We start from the raw sequence: 25,357 nt of genomic DNA, 5'->3' as shown, positions 1-25,357 counted from the left end.
CGAATAAAGGGGAATAATCACATCTCTAGTTCTGCTGGCAATGCTCCTCTTAGTGCAACCTAATATGCCACTAGCCTTCTTGGCTACAAGAGCACACTGTTGACTCATATCCAGCTTCTCATCCACTGTAACCCCCAGGTCCTTTTCTGCAGAACTGCTACTTAGCCAGTTGGTCCCCAGCCTGTAACAATGCTTGGGATTCTTCCATCTCACATGTAGGACACTGCACGTCTCCTTTTTGAACCTCATCAGATTTCTTTTTTGCCGAATCCTCCAATTTGTCTAAGTCACTCTGGACCCTATCTCTGCCCTCAAGCATATCTACCTCTCCCCCTAGCTTAGTGTCATCTGCAAACTTGCTGAGGGCGCAATCCATCCCCTCATCTAGGTCATTAATAAAGATATTAAACAAAACCGGTCCAAGAACCGAACCTTGGGGCACTCCGCTAGAAACTGACCACCACCCTGACATCGAGCCGTTGATCACTACCCGCTGGGCCCGGCCATCTCGCCAGCTTTCTATCCATCTTACCGTCCATTTATCCAATCCACATTCCCTTAACTTGCTGGCAAGAATATTGTGGGAGACCGTATCAAAAGCCTTGCTAAAGTCAAGGTATATCACATCCACTGACTTTCCCACGTTCACCGAGCCAGTTACCTCTTCATAGAAGCTAATCAGATTAGTCAGGCACAACTTGCCCTTTGTGAATCCATGCTGACTATTCCTGATCACTTTCCTCTCTTCCAAGTGCCTCAAAATGGATTCCTTAAGGATCCCTTCCATGACTTTTCCAGGAACCGAGGTAAGACTGACCAGCCTGTAGTTCCCTGGATCGTCCTTCTTCCCGTTTTTGAAGATGGCCACTACGTTTGCCTTTTTCCAGTCATCCGGGATCTCTCCCGATCTCCACGACTTTTCAAAGGTCATGGCCAAAGACTCCGCAATGACATTTGCCAACTCTGAGCTGGTGGCATGGGGGGTGCAGTGGAGCAAACAGCACAAGGGGGTTTCCAGGGAGCTGGACTCACTCCAGGCCAGAGGCCCCACAGAGCGCGGCATAGCAGCTGAAGGCAGAGGTGGCAGCATGGGGCAGCAGCAAGGCTGAGCAGAGGCCCCCTGGCCTGCCCCTTCTCTCCTGGGGCCAGAAGCTGAACCCGCCCACATGCCCTCTACTCTTGGACACTCGGCTGAACTTGGCCAGTGAACCAGGTGTGGGGCGCGCTGAGGGAAAGGGGAGGGTGCACCAAAGGGATATTTGGACTGTCTCACCTCGAGGTGGGAAACTGAGGCAAAAATCTGCTGCGCTGTACACTGCAGGGGGGGCTTTGCACTCACAGGTCCCAGAACTTTCAGTCCAACGCAGGGTGTCCCCCCCCCCCCGACACTGCATTTCTCTCCTCCTCGCATGCGAGGGCCTCTGAGGGGGGAGCCGCCTCTTAGCGTGTGGGGGTTAGTTCCCCAGGTCTCGGGGAGAGAGGTTTCCAGCTGGTTCTGGTTCGCAATGCTAAGAGGAGCCCTTAGACCCTGAATCTTGCTGCTTCTAATCGCCTGGCACAAGTGTCACATTCCCAATCACGTACTGCACAGCCCCCATCCCCACCATCTCCACTGGCTTCATCTTCTCCCTCTCGTGCTCTCTGTGTCCGAAAGGCAGCGGTACGCCGCTGAGTCCTGCCGAGACATTCATCCTTGGCTGACCCCGGCCTGTTTTCCGAAATCCTGGCATTCCTGGGAATGGGGGAGCCCAAGCGAGCTGGTATCTGCAGTAAATACAGAAGGGGCAGGCGTGCCAGGGGGGCTCCCCCGGCCCACAGGCCAGGCTGGGCGCCAGCAGTTGGAGCAGCAAGAGAAGCTGGGTGTGGGGTGGTGCTCTCTGCATAAAGGGAGGGCATCCCAGCTCCGCTTTCGGAGGTGGACACAGGACACGGCCGATTGCTAACTCCGCTCAGCTGCAGCCTCGGGATGGGTGAGTTTTACTGAGATGCCCGGCACTTCCCGGGGGGCCGGAACCTGGGGACGAGGCCAGAGCTGCAGGCGGTGTTGGCACATGGGGAGGTGCGGTGGGCAAGTGCATTCTCCTCCGGGGCTCCAGGAGCCTTCGGGAACCTGCCCAGAGGCAGCAGCTATTGGCACGGAGTGGGCAGCCTGCGCTCTTCTCAGCTCCGCTCCCCAGTTCCGACAGGTGCATGGGAGGGAGGGGAACCCTGGTGCACCCTCTGCTTCCACAGGCCTACAGGCCAAGGCCCAAGGGACCGGCACAGTGAGGTACACGCTGCTGCTTCTTTGAAACGGAGCAGCATTTCCCCCAGCAAGCGCATGCTGCAGGGTAAGCCAGGCTAGCGACAAGTCTGGCAGTGACCCCTGGCTGGTACAGAGTGTCCCCCCCAGACCATGGTATACCAAGAGCCTTGTGGGGGTCCCCTCCTCAGCTTGCTGCTGGACCCTAGGCAGGAATCGTCCCTCCCTGCCCCAAGTCCCCTCGGGGATTGTGGCCCAAGTACTTTAGAATAAAAAGGATCTAACATAAGCACTATTTTACAAAAGGGGAAACTAAGGCACAGAGCAGTGTAATGAGTTCCCCATGGTCACAGGTAGAAGTCAGGACCCCTGAGTTAAGCCCAGTCTCCTGGGAGCCTCCTGCTTGCTGTGCAGGGTGTGGGAAGGAGAAGAGACGGGGCATTGCTGTCAGGGTGTCCCTGCTCCCCCCACTCCTGCACCCTGTCTCCGCTCAGAGAGAAGGGGGTGGAGGGAGCTTGTCAGTGCAAATCTCTGTCACTCTCACACACCGTGTGCATCTGACATTCTCACACACACACACACACTGTCCCTCGCCCATCTCCCCACCCAGCACATACCTGGGGATCATTGTTACTACTGTTACTGCTTGCAAAGTGTTTTATTTGGGGGTTTTGACTGGTGGGTGCGTTTCCTCATTTTCATTTTGCTCTTATGCTTCGATTTAATTCTTGGAGGAGTGAGTTCTAAAATGCCAAACCTGTTGCAGCTGGATTAATTATCCCAGTGCTAATTGCTGCTCCTGGAAGTGGCTGGCATCTCCCTGCAGCCCCTGAGAGAGGCAGAGCCGGGGGTCTCCACACGCTGTCCTTGCCTGCAGACACGGCTCCTGCAGCTCCCCTTGGTCAATAATGTGGAACCGTGGTCAGTAGCAGCTGTGGGCTCAGTACCTGTAGATGCGGGGCAGCACATGGCACTATGGAGCCGTTGCTGTACGTGCCGGCTGTTTTCAGGAGCAGTGCAGGGCCAGGCCAGGAGTAAGGCTGCCTTAGCCCCACTGCTCCACCACCCAGCAGCCATCTCAGTCAAACAGAGCCCAGCCAGGGCCTCCTTCCTGAACCCGTCCCAGCCCTGAACCTCCTCCCAACCTCCTGCCCCAGACGTGAGTCCCCCTGCAGCCAAACTCCCAGAGCTCGCACCCCATCCCCCACCCTGGGCTAAGCCCGGAGCCTCCCACACTCTAAACTCCTTGGCTGAAGACCAGAGCCTGCACCCTCACCTCCTACCCCAGCTTGGTGAAAGCAAAAGAGATTTGGGGAGAAAGGGGGATGGAGTGAGCAGGGGGAGGCCTCCGAGAAGGGCTGGAGCAGCGGCAGGGCCTCGAAGAAGGGGCGGGAAGGAAGTGGGGCAAGGGGATTTGGGTTTGAGGTAGATCTGAGCCTGGTGGCTGGGGAAGGCTGAGGCCACAGAGCCATAGCCCCGGCTCTCCCCGTGCCTACCCCGGAGAGACAGAGATTACTTTTTGAGTTTTTGGTTAGCTGCTCTTCAGATAGTTTTTGGCCTTCCTAATTACATTTTTACACTTTATTTGACAGAGCTTATGCTCCTTTCTATTTTCCTCACGAGGATTGAACTTCTGCTTTTTAAATGATGCCTTTTTACCTCTCGCTGTTTCTTTTACTTGGCTCGTAAGCCCCAATGGCACATTTTTGGTCCCCTTACTGTGTTTTTGTTGTTTTTTAAATTTGGGGCATACATTTAAATTGAGCAGCTATTATAGCATCTTTCAAAAGTTTCCATGCAGCTGGCAAGAATTTCACTTCTGGCACTGTACCTTTAAATTTGTTTAACTAACCTCCTCCTTTCTGTGTACTTCCCCTTTCTGAAATTAAACGCCGCAGTGTTGGGCTTCTGTGATGTTTTTCCCACCACAGGGGGGAAAATATAATTATATTAATTATAATTGGGTCAGTATTTCCAAGCAGTCCAGCTACAGTAACCTCCTGGACCAGGTCCTGCGCTCCACTTAGGACCAAGTCAAGAACTGCCTCACCTCTCGTGTGTCCCAGAACCAGCTTGTCCAAGAAGCAGTCTTTTAAGATCTCTATAGGGGGTAGTTGAACTCCCCCACTATTATTGAGGATTTTTATTTTTATGGTCTCTCTCTAATCTCCCTGAGCATTTTACAGTCACTATCCCCGTCCTCGTCAGTTGAGTCAGTAATATATCCCTACTGCAATAGTCTTATTGTTAGAGCATGGAATTAGTATCCATAAAGATCCAATGGTACAATTAGTTCCGTTAAGGTTTTTACTTCATTTGATACGATGCTTTCTTTCACATGTAGTGTCACTCCCCCGCCAGCACAACCTGTTCTGTCCTTCCAATATATTTCATACCCTGGTTATTACTTCATCCCGTTGATTATCCTCATTCCATCCAGTTTCTGAGAGACCTGTTATTTCAATACGAGGCACTCTAGTTTACTCATCTTATTATTTATACTTACCGGCTACGTCTACACTGGCATGATTTTCCGGAAATGCTTAAAATGGAATAGTTTTCCATTATAAGTATTTCCGGAAAAAGCACTTTTTCCGGAAAAGCGTCCATGCCAATGTAGACGCGCTTTTCCGCAAAAAAGCCCCGATCGTCATTTTCGCAGAGTCAAGAAATGGGGAGCGTATTTTGAAGGCTGGTTGACCCCAGACTGTTATTTCACTTCAATCAAAACATTTTAGTTCTGGCTTGTGAGACTCACTGAAATCTTTCTCCTCCAAAAACCTCAGCCCTTCACCTGGGGCTACTCACCTCTCTCGCAATGAAACCTGACACTGATGGCAGCTTCTCAGACTGATTTGGGCTGGGACATTTCCTGAGAGTTCAGGTTTTGTCACCACAAATAAGGTGTTTCTAATGAAATATGTCTATGAAGACGCGTTTCTACCGTAACCGTATTTTCCCATGTGCCTTGTACGCCAGGGATGCACAAGCTTTGTCATTCGTGAGCCCCATGCTGCGGGGGCCGCCAGGCCCAGCCCCCAGCCAGCTGGATCAAAGTGCCGCGCGCAGCTGGGCCTGGCCCTTTTCTGGAACAGTTTTCCGGAAAAAGGACTTTTGCCCAAATGGGAGCAGCATAGTATTTCCGGAAAAGCGGCTTACAGTAGATCGTCAGTGCTTTTCTGGAAATTCAAAGGGCCAGTGTAGACAGCTCGCAAGTTATTCCGGAAAAGCGGCTGATTTTCCGGAATAAGTGGCCAGTGTAGACACAGCCACCGTGTTTGTGTATAAGCACTTTAAAAACTTGTCACTATTTCTCTGTCTGTGATTACATGATGGGATTGAACGGGACTCTTTTCATTTGACTGTTTCTCACATGATTCACCCAGATCTTCTCTTCCATCTTCTCCTCTGTACTAGGACATAGACAGTCTCCATTTATAGACTCTCCTCTACAGAATGTCTCTGTCTGATCCATGTGCCCTCTGCACCAGTCGACTTTCCCCAAGACCTTTGTTTAAAAACTGCTCTACAACTTTTTAAATTTTAAGTGCCAGCAATCTGGTTCTATTTCGGTTTATGTGGAGCCCATCCTTCCTGTATAGGCTCCCCCTTTCCCAAAAGTTTCCCCTGATGCTGGGCTTCTGCCTACATCCTCTTTGTTCTCCTAGAGCTTGTCCTTTCTTGATGTTTATTTTTAAATCAGGTGGTTTTGGTTTTATTTTAAAGACGTTTAAAGAATGTAAAGTGTTAAGTGTATCTAGCCCCTCTCAAACTCTGCCTCTAAACTGCCCAACAAAACTCCTCTATTCCCCCACCCTTAGGTTCTTATCCTTTGACTGGAGAACCTGACGATGCTTTAAGGACCAGCTCATGAGCCTTAGTTCACTTTAACGATAAGCCTTTTGGTACCTTAATCCTCCGCCTCTGTTTATAAACAAACTCTCTACAGCAAGGCCCGGCTGCTCCAGCTTCCGAATTCATCACAGTGACTCTCAAGCTGGGTTGTAGTTGTTGGAGTGGAGCCCTCAATGTTCATGGTGCCTGAGCAGCTCCAACCCATGTCACTTGCCACCTATGTCCAGGTGCACACGTACCCCCCCCCCCCTCCTCCTCCCCACAGGAAGCTTTATCCAAACACGAATGAAGCAGACAACACACTGCTCCGGCCACGGGGGGTCTGGAGAACCTGCCTCGGGTGTCTCTGCTTCACCTCTGTTCTGGAGTCACAAGCCATAAGCAAGCCACCCGCGTTACTGCCCCGTCTACCATTTGAGAAGCAGGACAGACACATCCTACCATGGCAGCTGGACACCAGGCGAGAGCAGCTCCCGTGCGTCACCCCCTGGAGCAGGGTAGACTGGCAGCAGAGAGGTCAGGGACTGGCGGGAACAAGACCAGTGTGATGCTCATGGCTCTGTCTGGCACATCTCTGCTGCTGTCTGGGGGCAGCCGTTCTCTGGGACCTGGGGAATTCGTTTGGTTTCACACTGGGCAAGGGAGGCCTTGCGGGGAGCCAAGGAGCTGGGAAAGCAGGGGGCCCTTTGCCAACGCAGGCCTTGAGTAAGAGTTTTCTATTCAATCAGGAGGCCGGGCTCAGTGCCGGGAGCTGCAGAGACTCAAGAGTGGCAGAGCTGTGGGCGGGTGAAGTGAAGAGCAGCTCGGCCCCCTCTCTGGGTTGCCGAGCCACCATGCTGGGTCCTTTTGACCATCCAGCCACCTCCTGCGCTGCCTTAAATCTCTGAGTAACATTTTCAAATTGGCTGAGTCACTTATGTGCCTAAGTCCTCTTAACGTTTAGTAGGATTTAGGCACTCGGAAAACTCTCCCCTTGTCTCATGTCCAGTGGTTTCTGTTCCTTGCAGGGTTCCAGCCCAACTCACTCCTGCGTCTCTTGATGCTGTCGGTGCTGACACTGCTTTGCACAGCCCCCATGCAGGGCACTGGGGCCCTAAAAGACAAGAAAGGTGAGTAGAGGACCAAGCGGCGAGCACCTAGCATCAGCCACATTCAAGATCAGGGTCCCGTGGGCCTGATTATGCTCCTCTCCCCCCTCCCAGGGGACATCTTAACTGCGAGTTTTCCTGGGATATCAGAGGTATCCTGGAAAAACTCCGCTGCATCCAGAGAACACGTTTGCTCTTCTGCTTTTTTTTGCCAAAGAGCAAAGGCTCTTTCGGGGAGCCCTGTGCACCTCGTTCTAGGAGGCGTAAGGGCTCCGCCGAAAGAGGAGGCTTTTCCGCCATTTGGTCCTGTTTTAAACGGGGCCAAATGGCGGCAAAGCCTCTTCTGGAAAAGCAATCGGAAAAAGCTACGCAAAGTGCGGAGCACGTTCTTCTTTAGTGAAAAAAGCCTCTAATGTCGGCCTGGCCCGTGTGCAATCCCTGCATTCACGTGTCCATGGAACGTGCCGTCTAGCCACTCTCCGCCAGCGCAGGGCCCCAAGAGAAGCGGAGTCCTCCCCGTGCAGCAGGCCCATCCCCTCAGGAGGCCTCCAGCCCCTGGGAACGGGCCAGCTGGGGTGTGGGAGCTGCTGCTTGTTGCTTCGCTTTGTGAGCCTGGAGGGGCGGAAGAACCAGCTCAGGGCAGAGCCGCTGTAGGGACCAGGGTGCAATCCCCCGACTGGCCGATTGCTACGCTTCAGTTTCACCATCAAGGACCAAGTGTAACCCCCCCCCTACACTAAAGCGGCCTGACCGAGGAGTCCCCTGGCTCTCCAGAGCCTCCTCTGTGACAGAGGGCACAGGCATCAGCGTCCCCTGGGCTCTGGGCTGCTCAAACCTCACCCTGCCTTGGCCCCACCTCCCCCCACCGCGGACCAGCTGATAACCTGAGCAGAGAGGAGGCTGCACATGGAGCTACCTGGGGCTAGTAGTGCTCGGGGGGGGGGGCTGCCCAGGGGCTTGCCCAGGAAGGCAGGGGTCTCAGCCGGCCCCACTGGCAGCCCCCTGTAGTGCTCAGCAGCTTCTCCTCCTCAGCTCAGCTACGGGGAGGGGCCAGACGTGAGGGGCACATAAAGGGGCTGGGTGGGGGGGCACACAGGGAGGCTGATCTGGGGGGGAAGGGGAGCTGGGGACTCAGGCTCAAGGGAGGACCGTGGGGAGGGGCGGGGCCGTTATTACCACGGTGTTCTCGTTGTACCCAGACAGTTCTGGGCACCCCTCCAAGCCCCGCAACAGGACGTTGGCTGGAAGTTTCCAAGGCGCCGGCGAGAGCAGGGTGTTTTGAGCAGACTGGATGCCAAGGGCCGTCTGGTGCCAGTCTCCCTTCCGCTCTTTGCCAACCCCATTTACCCCGGCCCGTGTCGGTTTCCCAATTCAGTCTGTATGGAGATGGGGGGAGCAGCCCCAGCTGGATCGATTCCCCCCGCAGCACAGACTCCAGGAGGGGACAGGGCCCGGGCTTACCCCCGACTCATCTTTGGGAGGATTTCTTCAGAACCAGCAGGGAAAGAAACTCATTTCACACAAAACAAAGGTTGCCAGCTGGAGCCGGATGCTGTGGCCAGGGCAGAGCCTGTAGAATTGGGAAATACTCAGGGTCTGTCTCGGAACCCCCTGGCTCTCTCTTTCAACCGCCCCTTAACCCCACTGTCTGTGGCATTTCAGGGTTCCCCAGGGACTGCAGCTGCATCCCCCTAGACAGCCCTAGCGGGATCTATGTCATCCAGCCAGCAGGCTCTCCCCCGCAGGTGGTGTGGTGCGACATGGACACCGAAGGCAAAGGCTGGACCGTGGTGCAGAGAAATTCTCATAATACAGAGATCACCTGGCTGGAGTCCTGGAGCACCTACAAGTACGGCTTCGGGAATGTGCAGAACGATTACTGGATGGGCAACGAGTACCTGTTCCTGCTCACCCATCAGAACACCTACAAGGTCCGCTTTGTCGTGGTGGACAAATCCAACACCACCCGCTCTGCGGAGTACGACATCTTCCGCGTGGAGGATGAGGCCAGCGGGTACCCGCTGCGGCTGGGCAGATACCTGGGGGATGCCGACGACTATCTCACCACCTATCACACCGGCAAGGGGGGCATACACGACAACATGAAGTTTAGCACGCACGATCGTGACCAGGACCAAGCCAGCGGGAACTGCGCAAGTAGCTATGGAGGCTGGTGGTACGACAAGTGCCAGAACGTGCTGCTGAATGCGAAAGGCTACATCTACTGGGCCGGGTTCTGCAGCAGTGGGGAGTGCAAGGCCTCCTTCATCCTGGTGAAGCCAACAGACGTGTGCTAAGGCTGGCGGGGCAAGCTCTTCCTCCCCGGGAGCCAGCGCCACGGAGAAGGGCAACAATATAAGCCCAGGCATGGAGCTCCAGACCCTCTCTAGTCCCTGCAGTGCCTCTGCTCTCTTCATCCCATTCCCTGTAAGCTTCTGCCTGGTAGATCCCTGTAATAAACTCTGAGTGGTGCCCCTGGCTGGGTGTTTAATGATGTCCAGAGGGCGATTACTGTGTGTAAAGGGAGCCCCCCCCCCCCGCTGTACCCATGTCACTCAACCCTTAGGCCCACATTTACCTTGCTCCTCCCAGCCCTGCCATTTCCCCTCGGCATTAGTGAGCAGGGAATCAGGAACCTGCATTTAGAGCAACTGATTCCAGGGAGGGAACAGGAAGCCAGGACTTTCCAGCTGAGCCCTGCACGCCTGATGCCAGTGAGTTTGGGTTCCAAGCCAGGTGCATTTGATAGACATGCAATGAAGCTACACGATAAAGCTGCTGCTGTCTGGGCCCTGGGGGTGTTCGGGGAGATGGAGGCCAGAGGAGTCTGCCATTTCCACTGAGGCAATCTTGTTTATTTACAAGGAACATACACGCGTCTGCTTCACTGGACACAAGCAGGAACCAATAACAGAACCGCCTCCCCGCTCTCGGCTCCAAGCCTCCAGTGCGTCCGAGACACACCCTGCTCACGGGCATCTGACGAAGCGGGTCTTTGCCCACGAAAGCTCATGCTCCTGTACATCTGATAGGCTACGTCTACACTGGCGCGTTCTCATGCAAAAACTCTTTTGCGGAAGAGTTCTTGCGCAAGAACCCTTCCAGAAGAGAGCGTCTACACTGGCATGTGCCTTAGCACAAGAGATGTGCTTTTGCGCAAGACCATCCGTGCCAGTGTGGATGCTCTCTCGCACAAGAAAGCTCCGATGGCCATTTTAACCATAGGGCTTTCTTGCACAAGAAATTCATGTTTCCTGTCTTTACTGCCATCTTCCAGAAGAGCTCTTGAGCAAGAGGGCTTCTTCCTGAGTGGGAGCGTCAGAGTTCTCGCGCAAGACGCCCTGATTTTATACAGTAGAACGTCAATTTACCTGCACAAGAACACGTGACCAGTGTAGACAGGCAGCAAGCTTTTGCGCAAGAGCGGCCGCTTTTGTGCGAGATCGCGCCAGTGTAGACACAGCCTTAGTCTATAAGGTGCCACAGGACTCCTTGTCGCTCATGCTCATGGACTCACGCAGTTTTCCTGCTCTGCCTCCATGTCTGGGCTGCGTTGCTCCCAGCTCACATGCCCCTCCTCCGAGCAGTAGCCTAGTCCTGTGCCTACCTGGCACTAATTCCTCAGCTCAGACCCTCTCGGCTTGTTCTAGGTGAAACCTCCTTCCGGCTGTGCTAAGTGAAGATGCCTCCTCCCAGCTATGTCAAGGGAGCTTTAACTCCACCCAGAACAGGGTACACGCCTGCTCCCACGTCCTGACTTGTCAGCCTGACACCCAATGCCCGTTTTGCTTCCGTCTGCCCGTAAAGGGCTAACTCTGCCCCAATGCTGCCCAGTGGCAATGTTAACAGCTGGGGGAGGGTGCACGTGCCAGAGGGGAAAGAACAAGGTAGCTGTATCCAGGCAGTTCTCCCCAGGGCGGGGTTTCCACCCAAAGGTGGGTCCTGACCCAGGCCCAGGTGATCTGCCAACAGGGATGGAGATTGGGGGGAGGAGGGAGGAGTCCCCCACCCCTCAAAAAAACCTGCATCTTTTCACTCCCTTCCTGGACCTTCAGCACAGCCCAAGCAGCCTGTCCACTGGCCCTGCTGAGTATGTATAGACAGGGCCGGCTCTAGGTTTTTTGCCGCCCCAAGCAAAAAAATCCCCCCCCTTTTTTTGTGCAGGGAGGGATTTGGGGACACGGGCACTGCAAACACCAGAGTTCCCCTTCCTCAGACGAAGGGGGAGGGAGAATCCCCTGGGTCCCAGGCAGGGGTGAAGTTGTCAGGACACAGCACAAGGGGGCTGGGTTCCTGGGCAGGTGTGTGTGTGTGTGGTGGGGAGGTTACAGGGCCCAGAGAGTAGCGGGAGGGAGGACTGTGTCGAGAGCCAGACACGGGGATCCAGGCGGGAGGCGGGGGGAGAAGAGAAGATGGTGTCCCAGCAGGCAGGGGCGGATAAGAGTTTTGCGGGGTCCAAGGCCGCACAATTTCTCCAGGCGCCGCTATGGACAAAAAAATAGAAAAAAGGCGTCAACTGCACAAATTGCCGGCTCGCAGCTCCTGCACCACAAAGGGCCCCTCCGCGCCGGTCTGTTCTGCGTGGGGGTGGGGCTGTGCGCTACACGGGGTTCGAACCAGCGGGGATTTAAAAATGGCGGCTCCCCGCTTATGCAAATGAAGCCCGGGAAATTCAAATCCCGGGCTTCATTTGCAAGTGCGGTATGCCTCCATTACCCTCCTAGTTCGAACTAGCGGGGTAGTGTAGACATACCCTGAGTCAGCAGCCGGGAGCAGCCACCATGGCCATGGCATGCCCCGCCAGGCTCAGCGTCACCAGCCGGGGCTGCCCTGCGCTGGGGCCAGGCGCCCACCCGTCTTCCTAGTGCCATGCTGCGCCCTGCCCCGCCCTCCCAGCGTCCCGGGGCCAGGCGCAGGCTCCGAGCAGCCAGGCGCGGGGCTCCCAGCTCACATGGCAGAGGGACCCGCACACACCCCGGTGCACTGCTCACACGGGTGAGGTGACCAAATGAGCTGGCTGGGGCGCTCCTCCCTGCTTGCCAGACTGGGCCCCAGGACACACTCCCCTCTCCTGGTGCCTGGGATCGCATCTCCATGAGGCAACATGTGGGCAAGGCAATGGAGGAGCAGGGGGGCTGCGGGGCATGAAGGGGCAGAGCAGGGCGGGGGCAGCAAGGGGAGGGAGGATGCAAAGGGACAATGGGATGGGGGGGTCAACAGAGCTCGCACGGACCAGCCATTGCTGCTGCAGTGTAGTCAGTGCCGGAAAGAAACAGGATGGGGGGGGGGGGCTGCTGGCGGATGCTGACACGCAGCAGAGGCTGCACTAACAGACCAGCTGGGGGAGCAGCCACTGTCCCCCCCCCCAGCCCCCACTCACAGCTGGCGAGCGGGAATTTGGCAGCAACAGGATCTGCCAGCGCTGTTGCGGGGAGACCGAAAACACGGGACAATTTGCCTGTTCTGAGAACCGGGCAGGACCCTGCAGCAGGGTTTAAATCCAGCCCCGCCCCTTCCACCCGGGGTGCTCCTTGGCCTCACTGGGGCGCTGGGCAGAAGCAAAACAGCAGCTGACACTGGCCGCCCCCAGTCCCTGAAGCTCCCCCCTTGGGCAGTAGCACTTTCTCATTTGTACAACCACAGGGAAGTGCTCCTGGAAGAAAGGAAGGTCATTGCCTGATCTGCATGGCCCGCGTCACGTCATCGAAACCCAGGAGCTGCTGGGCAAGGGAGGAGAGTTATCTGCCCACAGCCCCTCCCCTATGCCCACCCCGCTGGTTTTCCTTCAGTTCCCCACGAGGCAGGGAGCCGGGGAGGGGGAGGTTTGGGTCCCTACAGAGGGAGAGGCGAAGGCGCTAAGTTAACCTGAGCAGAGCCAGGCTCAGTGGCCTGCTCTGTCTGAACTCACACAGCTGATTTATTGGACCCCGGCCTGAGGCTGAGCTCACTGGCAGGCGGGAGGGGCTCAGGCAGGGGGCCAGATAAGGACCTGCAGTCAGCAGTGCCGCTGTTCCTGTCCCCATCTCATCCCCAACACATCCCCCTGGGGCTGTCCCAGACTTTGCTGGCTTCACCCAGGCTCTGTCCCTAGCTGGTGTTTCTCCTAACGCCGCAGCTCCCGCGATTCCGTGACAATCTCAGCGCTTACCTGAACCACGGCCACTTTCTCGCTCTCCTGGCTGGGCAGAGCAGTTTGGGGGCGTGAGCAGAGCAAACTCAGAATGCACAGAAAGTAATGCGGGAAACGCCCAGCGTGTCCGTGTTTGAGAAGCAAACACCTCTTGGCTAGGTCGACACTCGCGGCTTCTTGCGCGAGTAATATGCAAATGAGGCTCAGCATGGAATATCGCCGAGCCTCATTTGCATACCTAATAAGCCACCATTTTTTTCAGAAGAGGCTCTTGCGCAAGAAAGAGCATCTACACTGCCCCTTCTTGCACGAGAAAAACCCTCTTGCACAATGCCGTTACACCTATTACTTTTGAGGAAGAACGGCGTTGCGCAAGAGGGGTTTTCTTGCACAAGAAGGGGCAGTGTAGATGCTCCTTCTGGTGCAAGAGCCTCTTCTGAAAAAAAAATGGCGGCTCATTAGGTATGCAAATGAGGCTCGGCGATATTCCACGCTTAGCCTCATTTGCATATTACTCGCGCAAGAAGCGGCGAGTGTAGACATAGCCCTTGTGTCCTCCAGCCAAACTCCTGGGTTTGGATGACGTGACGCAGGCCATGCTGATCAGTCCATGTTCTCAGGCCGGGCTGCTCCAGCAAAGGCGCTGAAGGCTTACTACAGAAAAAACGAAGATTCTCAATTCTCTCTTTCGTTCAACCGCAATCCAGGGCGTTGTGCTTGTTTGCTGGTTGGCCCCACAGCCAGCTCCATGCACCTCCCCACCCCATGCCCTGCCCTCTCTTTTTCCCTTTCTCTTAACTGGTCTGGTTTTATAACCGATGGCATTGGATCTGGTGGCTTTCCATGGGCAGCAGAAACAGAGTTAAGGCCTGAATTCTCTCAGCCCGGGCAGCACCGAACTTCTAAAGCTCCTGAGTCAGGACCCCTGAAATGAAAACCACAAGACTTCAAATCTAATATATAAAGGAGAATGTTGGTATGTTTGTGCTCTAATAACTTGGACACTAGAAGAGCTACCGCAACCAAACTTACCATGGGATAACCTTTCCTCCAGGAGAAGGTTTTAAGGTATTTTGGACCTGATCGGGCCCAATCTCAAACTGTAAAAATAAAAAATAACCCGCTGCGCTGGGGGAGGAATCGGCCGGGAGGGGAGCGGGGCTGGCCAGGAGGAAGGGGGGGGGGGGGGGGCAACGGGGCTGGCTGGGGGAGATCAGGGGAAGGGTTGCTGGTGGGAAGCAGAGCTGGTCGGGGGGAGTGCTGGGGGCAGCGGGGCTGGCCAGGGGAGATCAGGGGAAGGGTTGCTGGTGGGAAGCAGAGCTGGTCGGGGGGGAGTGCTGGGGGCAACGGGGCTGGCCAGGGGAGATCAGGGGAAGGGTTGCTGGTGGGAAGCAGAGCTGGTCGGGGGGGGGAGGGCTGGGGGCAGCGGGGCTGGCCGGGGGAGATCGGGGAGGGGCAGCGGCCAGTGGGAAGCAGAGCTGGCGGGGGCGGGGGGAGCAGGGCTGGCCGGGGGAGATCGGGGAGGAGCGGCAGCCAGCGGGAAGCAGAGCTGGTCGGGGGAGGGGTTGTGGACAGCGGGGCTGGCCAGGAGAGATTGAGGGAGGGCAGCTGGTGGGAAGCAGAGCTGGTTGGGGGAGATCTGGGTGAGGGGGCAGGACCAAGCAATGCTGGGTAACTCCAGCTAGTAAAATAATAAATGTTGGGTTATTTCTATTCACCCTCTGCCTTCTCAGACCATTAGGCTGCACTCAGATCACAATTTTTACAGGGATTTTTTTTAATATAAAAAAATGGGGAAACTTTCTTTGCTTAAGAAACAAAACCCAAGGGTCTCACCTTATCACAGGCTTCCAGAGGCTGGTGGGTTTGTTAAAGCCCCAATTATCATAAGACTCATTTTAAAATCATGAGCATGGGTGACACGGCAGCTCCTTTACCCTGAGCCAGAGCAGCCTTAGAGGCTACGTCTACACTGGCATGATTTTCCTGCAGGTGAGACTGAGGGAGAAACACAGTGAGAAACTCTGACTCTGTGCTCCAGGACCTGGAAGCATCTCATATCCCCACAGAGGAAAGGGAGGTACTTGAATCACAAGCAGTAGGGTCACATTGTCAGATCTGGGTGTAACTCGGCGTGTGAATTGCTGACACACGAGTGACTGTTGTTGCTTGGCAGAGTTAAAAGCACACAGGTATTAGAGATGGCCAAGCTGCATTCGCTCAGGGGCCAGGGCAGGGTCTCTCTTCCCCATGTTTGCAAAATCCCTTCTCAAGCCCCTGTGTGTGTCCGATGAGGCTGAGATTTTCTTCTCTCTCTCCTGCAGGATGCGAGAAGCACCTTGAGCAGGTACGTGGTTCTCTCACCACCATCGCACTGCACAATGCTGGGGAGGAGCTTGGAGCTGATGTGCGCACCACATCCCCCCAGGGCTCTACAGCCAGATGTGAGGGGGAAGGTCACAGGCTGGCCACAAATCTCCCTGATCAACTTCAACCTGAGGGTCTCACCCTGGCACAGCAGTTCTCCATTCAGGGGCACAGTCTGACCTCAGGTGTTTCCTAGAGCTGTCGCTGGGGACTGGCTGCCTCCGGACTGTGGGGGTGGAACATGGGCCTGTCACTACTGGGCACTGGGCACCATTCAGCCCAGGGCAGCAGGAATCAAGAGACTTTCCCATCCCAGGGCTGTTTGGAGACCTGTGTGGCATGAGCTGGGGAGGGGGCGCTGGTGTCTCAGTCTAGTCCCTAGTGGGCAGATTCCTACAGCCTTTCACCTAGGAACATCCTGTCCCTCAGAGCCTGGAGGCCAAGGAATGAATTGCCCATGGAAACTCAATTCCCCTTTTGTCCCCAGAGCTGGTCTCTCCGGGCTGGATTTCAAGAATATTAATGGGACTTTTGAGAGGAGTGTTGCATGGCTATGGGCAGTGATGCTCCTGCTCTCCGGCTGGGAGAATTGGAGGAATTCTAAATCTTAGGCACATTAGAGCAGCTACTGACTAGCAAGAATTTAAGAGCCGAGTCACTCAATGCAGTGTAATCCTGTGACATTGTTTCTCTTCAGGTGTGAGACGGGGCAGTTCCAGCTGCCAGAGGAGATTTCTTCTGAGCTGGACAAGCGAGTCAGTGGTTTCTCCCAGAAAACTTTTGCGCTGTTGGAGACACTGAGGAAGTTCAAAGGTACCTAGAAGGGACTGAGGCGTGGTGAGAACGGCACAGACTTAGGGTCAAAGACATTCAGTTTGATTAATTTAACCCCTTATTTGTTCCAAAAATCATTTTTCACCATTGCAGTGCCTGTTAGAGTGAGAAATGAACACAAACACTGCCTAGTTATCTTCTTCCGGGGCATAGGTGGATCATACTGCATTTCTCCAGTGATGATCCAACTACCCCTTACAATGTCTGACATGTTACGTACAGCCAGATTATATACTGATTAGTTCTGTTCCAAACACCTTTGCGTGTTATGAATCATAGAATCATAGGACTGGAAGGGACCTCGAGAGGTCATCGAGTCCAGCCCCCCGCCCTCAAGGCAGGACCAAGCTCCGTCTACACCATCCCTGACAGATGTCTATCTAACCTGTTCTTAAATATCTCCAGAGAGGGAGATTCCACCACCTCCCTTGGCAATTTATTCCAATATTTGACCACTCTGACAGTTAGGAATTTTTTCCTAATGTCCAATCTAAACCTCCCTTGCTGCACTTTAAGCCCATTACTCCTTGTCCTGTCCTCAGAAACCAAGAGGAACAAATTTTCTCCTTCCTCCTTGTGACACCCTTTTAGATATTTGAAAACCACTAACATGTCCCCCCTTAATCTTCTTTTTTCCAATCTAAACAAGCCCAGTTCACGAAGCCTGGCTTCATAGGTCATGTTCTCTAGACCTTTAATCATTCTTGTCGCTCTTCTCTGTACCCTTTCCAATTTCTCCACATCTTTCTTGAAATGTGGCGCCCAGAACTGGACACAGTACTCCAGCTGAGGCCTAACTAGTGCAGAGTAGAGCGGCAGAATGACTTCACGAGTTTTGCTTACAACACACCTGTTGATACAACCTAGAATCATATTTGCTTTTTTTGCAACAGCATCACACTGACTTATATTCAACTTGTAGTCCACTATGACCCCTAGATCCCTTTCCGCCATGCTCCTTCCTAGACAGTCGCTTCCCATCTTGTATGTATGGAACTGATTGTTCCTTCCTAAGTGGAGCACTTTGCATTTCTCTTTATTAAACCTCATCCTGTTTACCTCTGACCATTTCTCTAACTTGCTACGGTCATTTTGAATTATGTCCCTATCCTCCAAAGAAGTTGCAACCCCACCCAGTTTGGTATCATCTGCAAACTTAATAAGCGTACTCTCTATCCCAATATCTACATCATTGATGAAGATATTGAACAGTACGGGTCCCAAAACAGACCCTTGCGGAACTCCACTTGTTATCCCTTTCCAGCAGGATTTAGCACCGTTAACAATAACTCTCTGACTACGGTTATCCAGCCAATTATGCACCCACCTTATCGTGGCCCTATCTAAGTTATATTTGCCTAGTTTATCAATAAGAATATCATGCGAGACCGTATCAAATGCCTTACTAAAGTCTAGGGACAGGACATCCACCGCTTCTCCCTTATCCACAAGGCTCGTTATCCTATCAAAGAAAGCTATCGGATTAGTTTGGCATGACTTGTTCTTCACAAACCCATGCTGGCTATTCCCTATCACTTTATTACCTTCCAAGTGTTTGCATATGATTTCCTTAATTACCTGCTCCATTATCTTCCCTGGGACAGACGTTAAACTGACCGGTCTGTAGTTTCCTGGGTTGTTCTTATTCCCCTTTTTATAGATGGGCACAATATTTGCCCTTTTCCAGTCTTCTGGAATCTCCCCTGTCTTCCATAATTTTTCAAAGATCATAGCTAAAGGCTCAGATACCTCCTCTATCAGCTCCTTGAGTATCCTGGGATGCATTTCATCAGGACCTGGTGACTTGCTGACATCTAACTTTCCTAAGTGATTTTTTTAACTTGTTCTTTGTGTATCCTATCTTCTAAATTTGCCCTCTCTCTGCTTGTATTCACTACATTAGGCACACCTCCAGACTTCTCGGTGAAGACCGAAACAAAGAAGTCATTGAGCATCTCCGCCATTTCCAAGTTTCCTGTTACTGCTTCTCCCTCCTCACTGAGCAAGTATCGTCTATAACTCATGCACTGCACGCACATGAACTTTTAAATTGCCAGGGCTTTTGCTGTCCAAACAATTTTCAAGTCATTCTCTTTTCTGATTTGTTCATTTCCACCTATCACAGGTGGATGTGCATAGCTCACTTCTCCACCTGGGGGGTCTCTGGACTTTGCTCACTACTCCTTGGAAGTACACATTGGGGGTCTGTTGTCTGTAAGCACCTTATGTGATCAAAAAAATCTGTATCCCACCGAGTAACTTAGGAACACAGCACTTAATAACAAGGGCACTTAAGGCACCAATTCCCTTATGCCAAGCGCACTGCTCACCAGGCCAAAGCCGAGCCAGTCAATACAAAAACACAATCTCAGTTTAGGGTTGCCAGGTGTCCGGTTTTGAACTGGACAGTCCAGTAGTTGAGCTTTCTGTTCGGGAAACAAATTGAGAAAATAGAAATGTCCGGTATTTTCTAAATAAGATGTAATGTAGATTGTGATGTCACGTCAAGTGTGTCCGGTATTTTTGTTGAAACAATCTGGCCACCCTTTCTCAGTTTCTCCAAACTTATAAATAAAAAAATAACCTTTGTAGCAATTCTCAATATGTATGGTGGTAACGAGGACAAAACAGAGAAGTGGAGCAGATGGAGCAGGGCCCAAGCATCAGGATGGTTCATATAAATTCCTGACTTACCAATGATCACAGTATTCAGGGCCAAATTTACCCAGTCCCTTCATGTGGAGCCCTTGCATGTCTATTCCCCCAACCAGAGAGCGTCAGGGTGAGTGTTCCAGGGCTGTGCAGCCTCCATAGCTGCAGGTGGAGTCAGTGGGAGCTGCAAGGGTCCAGCCCCTCAGAACCAGGCCCAGGGGCCTAAAGGCTCACACCCCACAGCGAGATAGGGTGGCCAGATGGTTTCAACAAAAATTCCGGACACACTTGACGTGACATCACAAACGACATTATCTCTTATTTAGAAAATACCGGACATTTCTATTTTCTCAATTTGTTTCCTGAACAGGAAGCTCAAATACTGGTCTGTCCGGCTCAAAACCGGACACCTGGCAACCCTACCACTCGACCCTAAATGGAAATCCCTTGTTAAATCTGGGCCTGGCCCTTCACTGAGCTCTGATCCCCTCTGGCAGCTAGTCTGGGCCAATGGGCTGCAGGGAAGGAGAAAGCCCCTCCCCCAGGGTGGGGGATCCCTCCAGTACAGGAACCTCTTGTGCCTTTTCCCCAGCAACTCCAGGCCCAAGCTGTGACCCTGAAAGAGTTGGAGATGGGGGGGGGGGGAGGGACAGAGACGTGTCCCTGAGAGGGCTGGGGATTGGATGGGGCTGGGGCGAGGGGGAGAGGGGAGGGACAGAGGGACATGGCTGGTGTAGAGCTGGACCTCTGGCTCTCTGCTTCCTGGCACATGGGGCCATTGTAACCGGGATGTGACTCTGAGCCTGAGCCACGCTCTGCACCAGCCCTAGCAGCCGCTGAACAGCGGGGTCACAATGGGCCTCCCCACCCTGCCTGGGCCGGTACAGGGTGAATCTGGCCCATGGAGCCAACCTGCCCCTGCCTCAGTTTCCCCAGGAATAAAATGAATTCTTGCTGTTCGTATTTGTGCCTGTGGAAGACGAGGCCCCCGTCAAGTGGCTCGCTGCCGAGATGCTGATTAAATAGCCTCGCAGCTCGTAACCAGACCCGGGATTTTTCAAACTCTGAGCATCCCGTTAGTGGGGAAAAGCCCAAAGTGGGGAAAATTTACTTTGATGCCAAAGTCTTTTCAGGATCTGGGCCTAGGTGAGGACTAAAGAAACTAAGTGAATGAGAGAAACCCAAGTCCGAAGGGTGGGAGGGGATGAGGAGAGAGAATTAAATCTCACTCGTGGCTTGTCTCTCCTGGGAGGGGTGTGAGGCGGCAGAGATGTTGGTTCCATTGGGAGATACCGGAATGAGAAATAGCAGGTTTCAGACCTTTTCATATTAAGTAGCTGAGTTTGTCTCGGTTGGCTCTGTCATAATTTAAATGCAGTTCTAGCTGTTCAGGGGCGGCGGGGGGGCTGCTATAAATACGAGAGCCTGAAATCTAACCTCTCTTATCCTTTCCCCTGCCAGACTCTCTGCCGTCTGCACTGGAGGGAGCAAGAGGAAAATCCCTAGGAGCATTGAGACAGGGTGAGGTTGCAGGTGGAGATTGTCTATAAATGATGAGAAAATTCCAGTGAAAGCATCTTCCTAACATTGTAGCCAAAGTTACCAACCAAATCCACAGCGACTGTGGCATGTACAGCCCTAAACCTAACCCAGGGTCCTTGATCAGGGGAACCGGGGGCCCTGGCCTGCCCACTTCAAAAGATGTGATGACCAGGCCCCCTTACTTCTTAATATGGGAATAGTTTGAGGGCAGAGGCCATGTTGACTGCACAAGCTGCTGGCCTTGGGCAGGCCTGGAGCTTTGCAGGCAATCTCCCCTTTTCGCCTTCCCCCACCAGCCACTCTGCCCTCTGCACTGGAGACACGCGGAGGGGAACCCCTGGGAGCGCACCGACCGGGCGAGTTGGCAGAAGGAGTTGGCTGTTACATTGTGAGAGAATTCCAGTGAAAACATCTCCAGTGACAGCTCTGTGCCGGGGCTGGCAGGGAAGTAGCCCAGAGCAGCTCTGGCTCCTCGGCGGGAGGTCACTGGGCTCTGGACGCTCCCCTACCTTGAGCGTTGGCCCCACGCTGCCATTGGCCAATGGGCGCTTGGGGGGAGGATGCCTGCGAGCAAGAGCTGTGGGCAGTGTGTCTCAGACTCGTGCTCCCTTCCTGTTTCCCCCCCCCCCCCCACCCCCCCCCCCACCCCCCCCCGCTAGAGCCAGACCTGCTGGCCACTTCCAGAGCACAGCATGATGCCTCACAACAGGCAGGCACCAAGCAACCGGCCTTAGCACTGCTGACCAGGAGCCAGCCAGCTAAACCAGAGCCCCCATGTACCTGCACCACCCCCTCCCCTCCCAGCCCTCCTGTGAACCCTGGAGCTACCTTCTGCACCCCAATCCCTTCATCCCAGGCCCCACCCCAAAGCCCCCACAGCTCCATCCAGAACCCATCCCCCTTTGTACACTCCAACCTCCAGCCCAGAGCGCCTCCCAAACCTGGAGCCCCCTCTAGCATCCCAACCCCCTCATCCCCAGGGCTCCCCCAGAGCCCTCACCCCCTCCAGCACCACAACCCCCTCCCTCCACTGGCCGCCCCCTCCAGTGTTCCAAAACCCCCAGCGCCAAACACAGGGGTTGTACACTCCAACCTCCAGCCCATTGCTCTTCTCCCCCAGCTGGCCTTCCCCCATGGCAGGGCTGGGCTCTCTTCTTGGAGCTACTCCCTGCCTTGGGGAGACGCCCTCCCTGTGACACTGGCAGCTCCTCCCTTCTCTCTGGGCTGCCCCATCCAATACCACCCCCTGCTCTCTAGGGTTAGGCGGCTCTTCCCCCGCGCTGCACCTCCCCCTCTGCGCACTGGCCTGGAAGTGGAGGCTGCATTAGGGGAGGGCATTTGCGTCTGGGGTCTGAAGCTGGTACCTGCCTCCTCTGCTCTGACCTCACGCAAACCTTCCACGCTGGGTCTGACACTGGGAATGGAGCAGCCTGAGCTGGGGGGTGGGGGGGAGGCCAAAGCCTCTGCAGACACATGGGACACTTATGAAGTGGGGTCCCATTGCCCAGGCTGAAGAACTGCAGTGACAGCTCCACTCAGTCTCAGGGCCCAGGACCCAGGCCTGTCCCAGCCACAACAGGGCTGCTGGGGAGGGTGAGAAATGGCCCCAGCTGCTCCCCACCCGCCAGGGCTAGCTCTGCCCCTCACGCTCTGATTCTCTCTCCCCAGCAACTCTGACTCTGGATCCAGACACGGCTCATCCCCAGCTCGTCCTGTCTGAGGATGGGAAAGGTGTGAGATGGGAACAGACACGGCAGCCACTCCCCGACACCCCTGAGAGATTTGATACTAAGCTCTGTGTGCTGGTCTGTGAGGGATTCACCTCAGGGAGACACAGCTGGGAGGTGGAGGTGGGAGGTGGGGGATACTGGGCAGTGGGGGTGGCCAGAGAGTCTGTGAGTCGGAAGGGAGAAATCAGCCTCAGCCCTGAGGGTGGTGTCTGGGCTGTGGGGTATGTGTTGAGTCAGTTTTGGGCTCTCACCTCACCTAAAGAGACCCTCCTGACCCTGAGCCGGGCCCCCAGCAGGGCCCGGGTTTGTCTGGACTGTGACCAGGGGCAGGTGACATTTATCGATGCTGGTGACGAGGCCCCGATCTTCACTTTCCCACCCGGCTCCCTCCCTGGGGAGAGAATCCAACCCTGGCTCTGGGTGGGGCGAAGAGCCTGGCTCAGCCTGTGCCCTTAGATAGCAAGAGGGCAGGAGTGAGGGAAAAGAACATCCTACTAGGGACCCGGAGATCAGACGCTCTAGCCTCAGATAGCCCAGGCTCTGTGATCAATTCCTGTGGACTTTGTCATGCAGCTTCTATGACCCCCGAGGTGGCTTCAGGTTTATATCCAACCCTACAGAGCATTGAGGGAGCAAGGCAGAGATGTCGATCTCATCTCAGGTCGCCTGTTTGCTGCTGTCTTCTATGATGCAGGAGGACTTGGGATCCTGGGTCAAACAGTGTCACTGAGACAGGTTGGGGAAGCCCAGTAGGAATGAAAAAAAATGGGCTTCTGTAGCCCCTGTCCATCCTATGACCTGGAGCAATGCCCTGCTAAGTGCCATGTGCTCCTCGCAGGGCGGGAGAAGGCTTCCCATGCTCCCCTGCCCCCAGACCCTGATTGGCTTGGGGATGGGGGAGCATGCCAAGTCTCTTCCAGGGCATAGGTGGAGGGGGGGTAAAGAGGCTCCTCCACCCCAGACCAATCAGCCCTGCCCCTTCCCATTTAGGTCCCCCTTCCTGTTTAGGCCCCGCCCCTTCTGTGGTGGCCCGGGGCTACTTCAAAAATTTTTGAAGTGGCCTCAGGGAAAAAATGAGTGCCCACCCCTGGTATATATGCTGCCTGAATAGACAGAAATGGATTGTCTGTCACTCTAGTTAACCCACCTTTCTGACAGGCTGTAGTCAAGTCACTGGCAGAATTCCACTGACTGCACTGAAGTTAGGTCCATGTAGCTGGGGAAATCACAGCACAAAATATTTCACAGCCCTGAGTGACATTGCTCCGCTGATCTAAGTGTAAGTGTGAAGCAGGCCTCAGAGGGTTTCCCTGGTGCAGGCGGGGGACTGGCTTGCAGCTTGGGGTGTGCGTGAGGCAGAGGCCAGGAGCAGCAGCTGTGAGTGGGAGCCTGGCAGGACACAGACGTTCCCTACAAACAGACATGAAGCTCTGAGTAAGGGACCTGCCAGCTGCTGTTTTTCTACCCTGTTCAGGGCACAGGAATGTGTGGATGTTGTTTGTAAATAATAAAATTTGCACCAAAGAAACATCCGACTCCTACAATCAGTCTCTCCTGCCAATGGCAGAACCAAGCAAGGCCCAGACACTGGCTGGCAGCTGAGGCCAAAGGAACCAGGGTCGGAATCTAGCTCTAGGGCAGCAGATGTGCAGGTGGGAACGTTTCTATGTCCTGCGTCTCCCTCAGACCCTTCCACTGGTCGCCACCTTCCACCGAGACCTTTCTCTGGTCCTCACACTTCAGCTCTGGCTCAATCTGGCTGGTTCTTTCTGGACGGTGTCACTAACGTACCACCCCTCCCGTCACCACTCACAGCTAAACTCCAGGGTCTCTTCCCCCCAATGCCTGGGTCACTGGTTTTGCTGCCTTGAGAAATGTGACCTTGTGTTGCTCTTGTCTGCTGAGGCTGTTGCTGCAAAGAGCAATTTCCTAGCCCCTCCCCCTTCTCTGCTGCATCCAGCAACCATCGCTGTCTACACTTCAGGACTAGTCCTGTCCTGTCCTCGCCCCACCTGCCATTGCAATTCCACGGTTGGGAGGCCAGCATCCATCGCCTCCCAGCCTGTGATGCCTGTGATCCCCAGCTCCCTGTGTGTGTCTGACAGCGTCACCCCTGCGGCCTGTCAGGCCGGGTCCCAGCAGCCAGTAACACACAGAGTGTCTTTCTTTTAGCAGAGCTACAGAAACAGGGGGGTCAGAGCACATGGGCACTGTGGGACAGCAGCAGACTGAGTCCAGCCCAGGAACAGGAGGCACCGCTCAGACACTGAAGTCTGCTACACACAAACCACACCAGCCTGGAGCAATAACACCGCTCCTGCCCTGTGCCCTGAGGATTTCTCAGCTATTCTCTTCACGTACCCTCCACGGTACACTAGTTTCTGCCACCAGACAGCTGGCAATCCCTGTGGCAGAAAGACCCCCCCCCCCCTTGTGCACCTCTGCTGACAAGCCACCATATACAGGGCTGCAATGCACACACACACCCCAGCAGCCTGAACTCCTCTCTCTGCACTAAGCCCCCTCGCTGAGCCTGCATCCATCCCAGACATGACCCCCCCTCTGAGAGCCAGCATCCTCACCCCCACCTTCACCCTGACCTCTCCTTCCAGCTGCTGTTGCTGTTTCCCTCATTCTGCCCTTAGGTGGGTCCGGATGCTGTTTTGGGCTCTTGACAAGTATTAATAAGGGGTTCAGGTGGCAAATCAAGTACTGGACAGGCAGGGTCTGAGCAGGGGGCAGAAAATTACTAGGCTGGGGAGAGCAAGTGACTGCAGGGTGAGGCAGAACTGTGGGTGGAGGGGAAAATCAGGAAGGAGGTAGGAGCTGGGATTTGGCTCAGGAGGGAGAGGCTGCCAGTGCTTGTGAGGAAGTTTGCCCCACACAGGTAGGGGCAGAGGGGGTAACAGTTGTCCCA

The 25,357-nt window shown here is 54.5% G+C and overlaps 2 protein-coding genes across 2 annotated transcripts in view; both read left to right on the top strand.

Moving 5' to 3' along the window:
- LOC102452245 (uncharacterized) overlaps positions 1-25,357 on the top strand; it is a 505,721-nt gene that overhangs the window by 189,763 nt on the left and 290,601 nt on the right.
- Positions 1,851-9,663, top strand: LOC142823259 (fibrinogen-like protein 1-like protein). The gene is made up of 3 exons (XM_075914112.1): positions 1,851-1,970; positions 7,105-7,206; positions 8,848-9,663. The coding sequence occupies exons 1-3, from the start codon at positions 1,967-1,969 to the stop codon at positions 9,480-9,482; spliced, it is 741 nt and encodes a 246-aa protein (XP_075770227.1). The 5' UTR covers positions 1,851-1,966; the 3' UTR covers positions 9,483-9,663.

Source organism: Pelodiscus sinensis, chromosome 32, assembly GCF_049634645.1.
Source record: "Pelodiscus sinensis isolate JC-2024 chromosome 32, ASM4963464v1, whole genome shotgun sequence".
Taxonomy (NCBI): domain Eukaryota; kingdom Metazoa; phylum Chordata; order Testudines; family Trionychidae; genus Pelodiscus; species Pelodiscus sinensis.
This window is presented reverse-complemented; position numbering and strand designations above follow the sequence as displayed.

What these genes read in the sequence shown, in the direction of transcription:
- LOC142823259 (XM_075914112.1), top strand. An exon ending in GGCCCTAAAAGACAAGAAAG is followed by an intron (nt 7,207 to 8,847) that starts GTGAGTAGAGGA and finishes GTGGCATTTCAG; the next exon opens with GGTTCCCCAGGGACTGCAGC.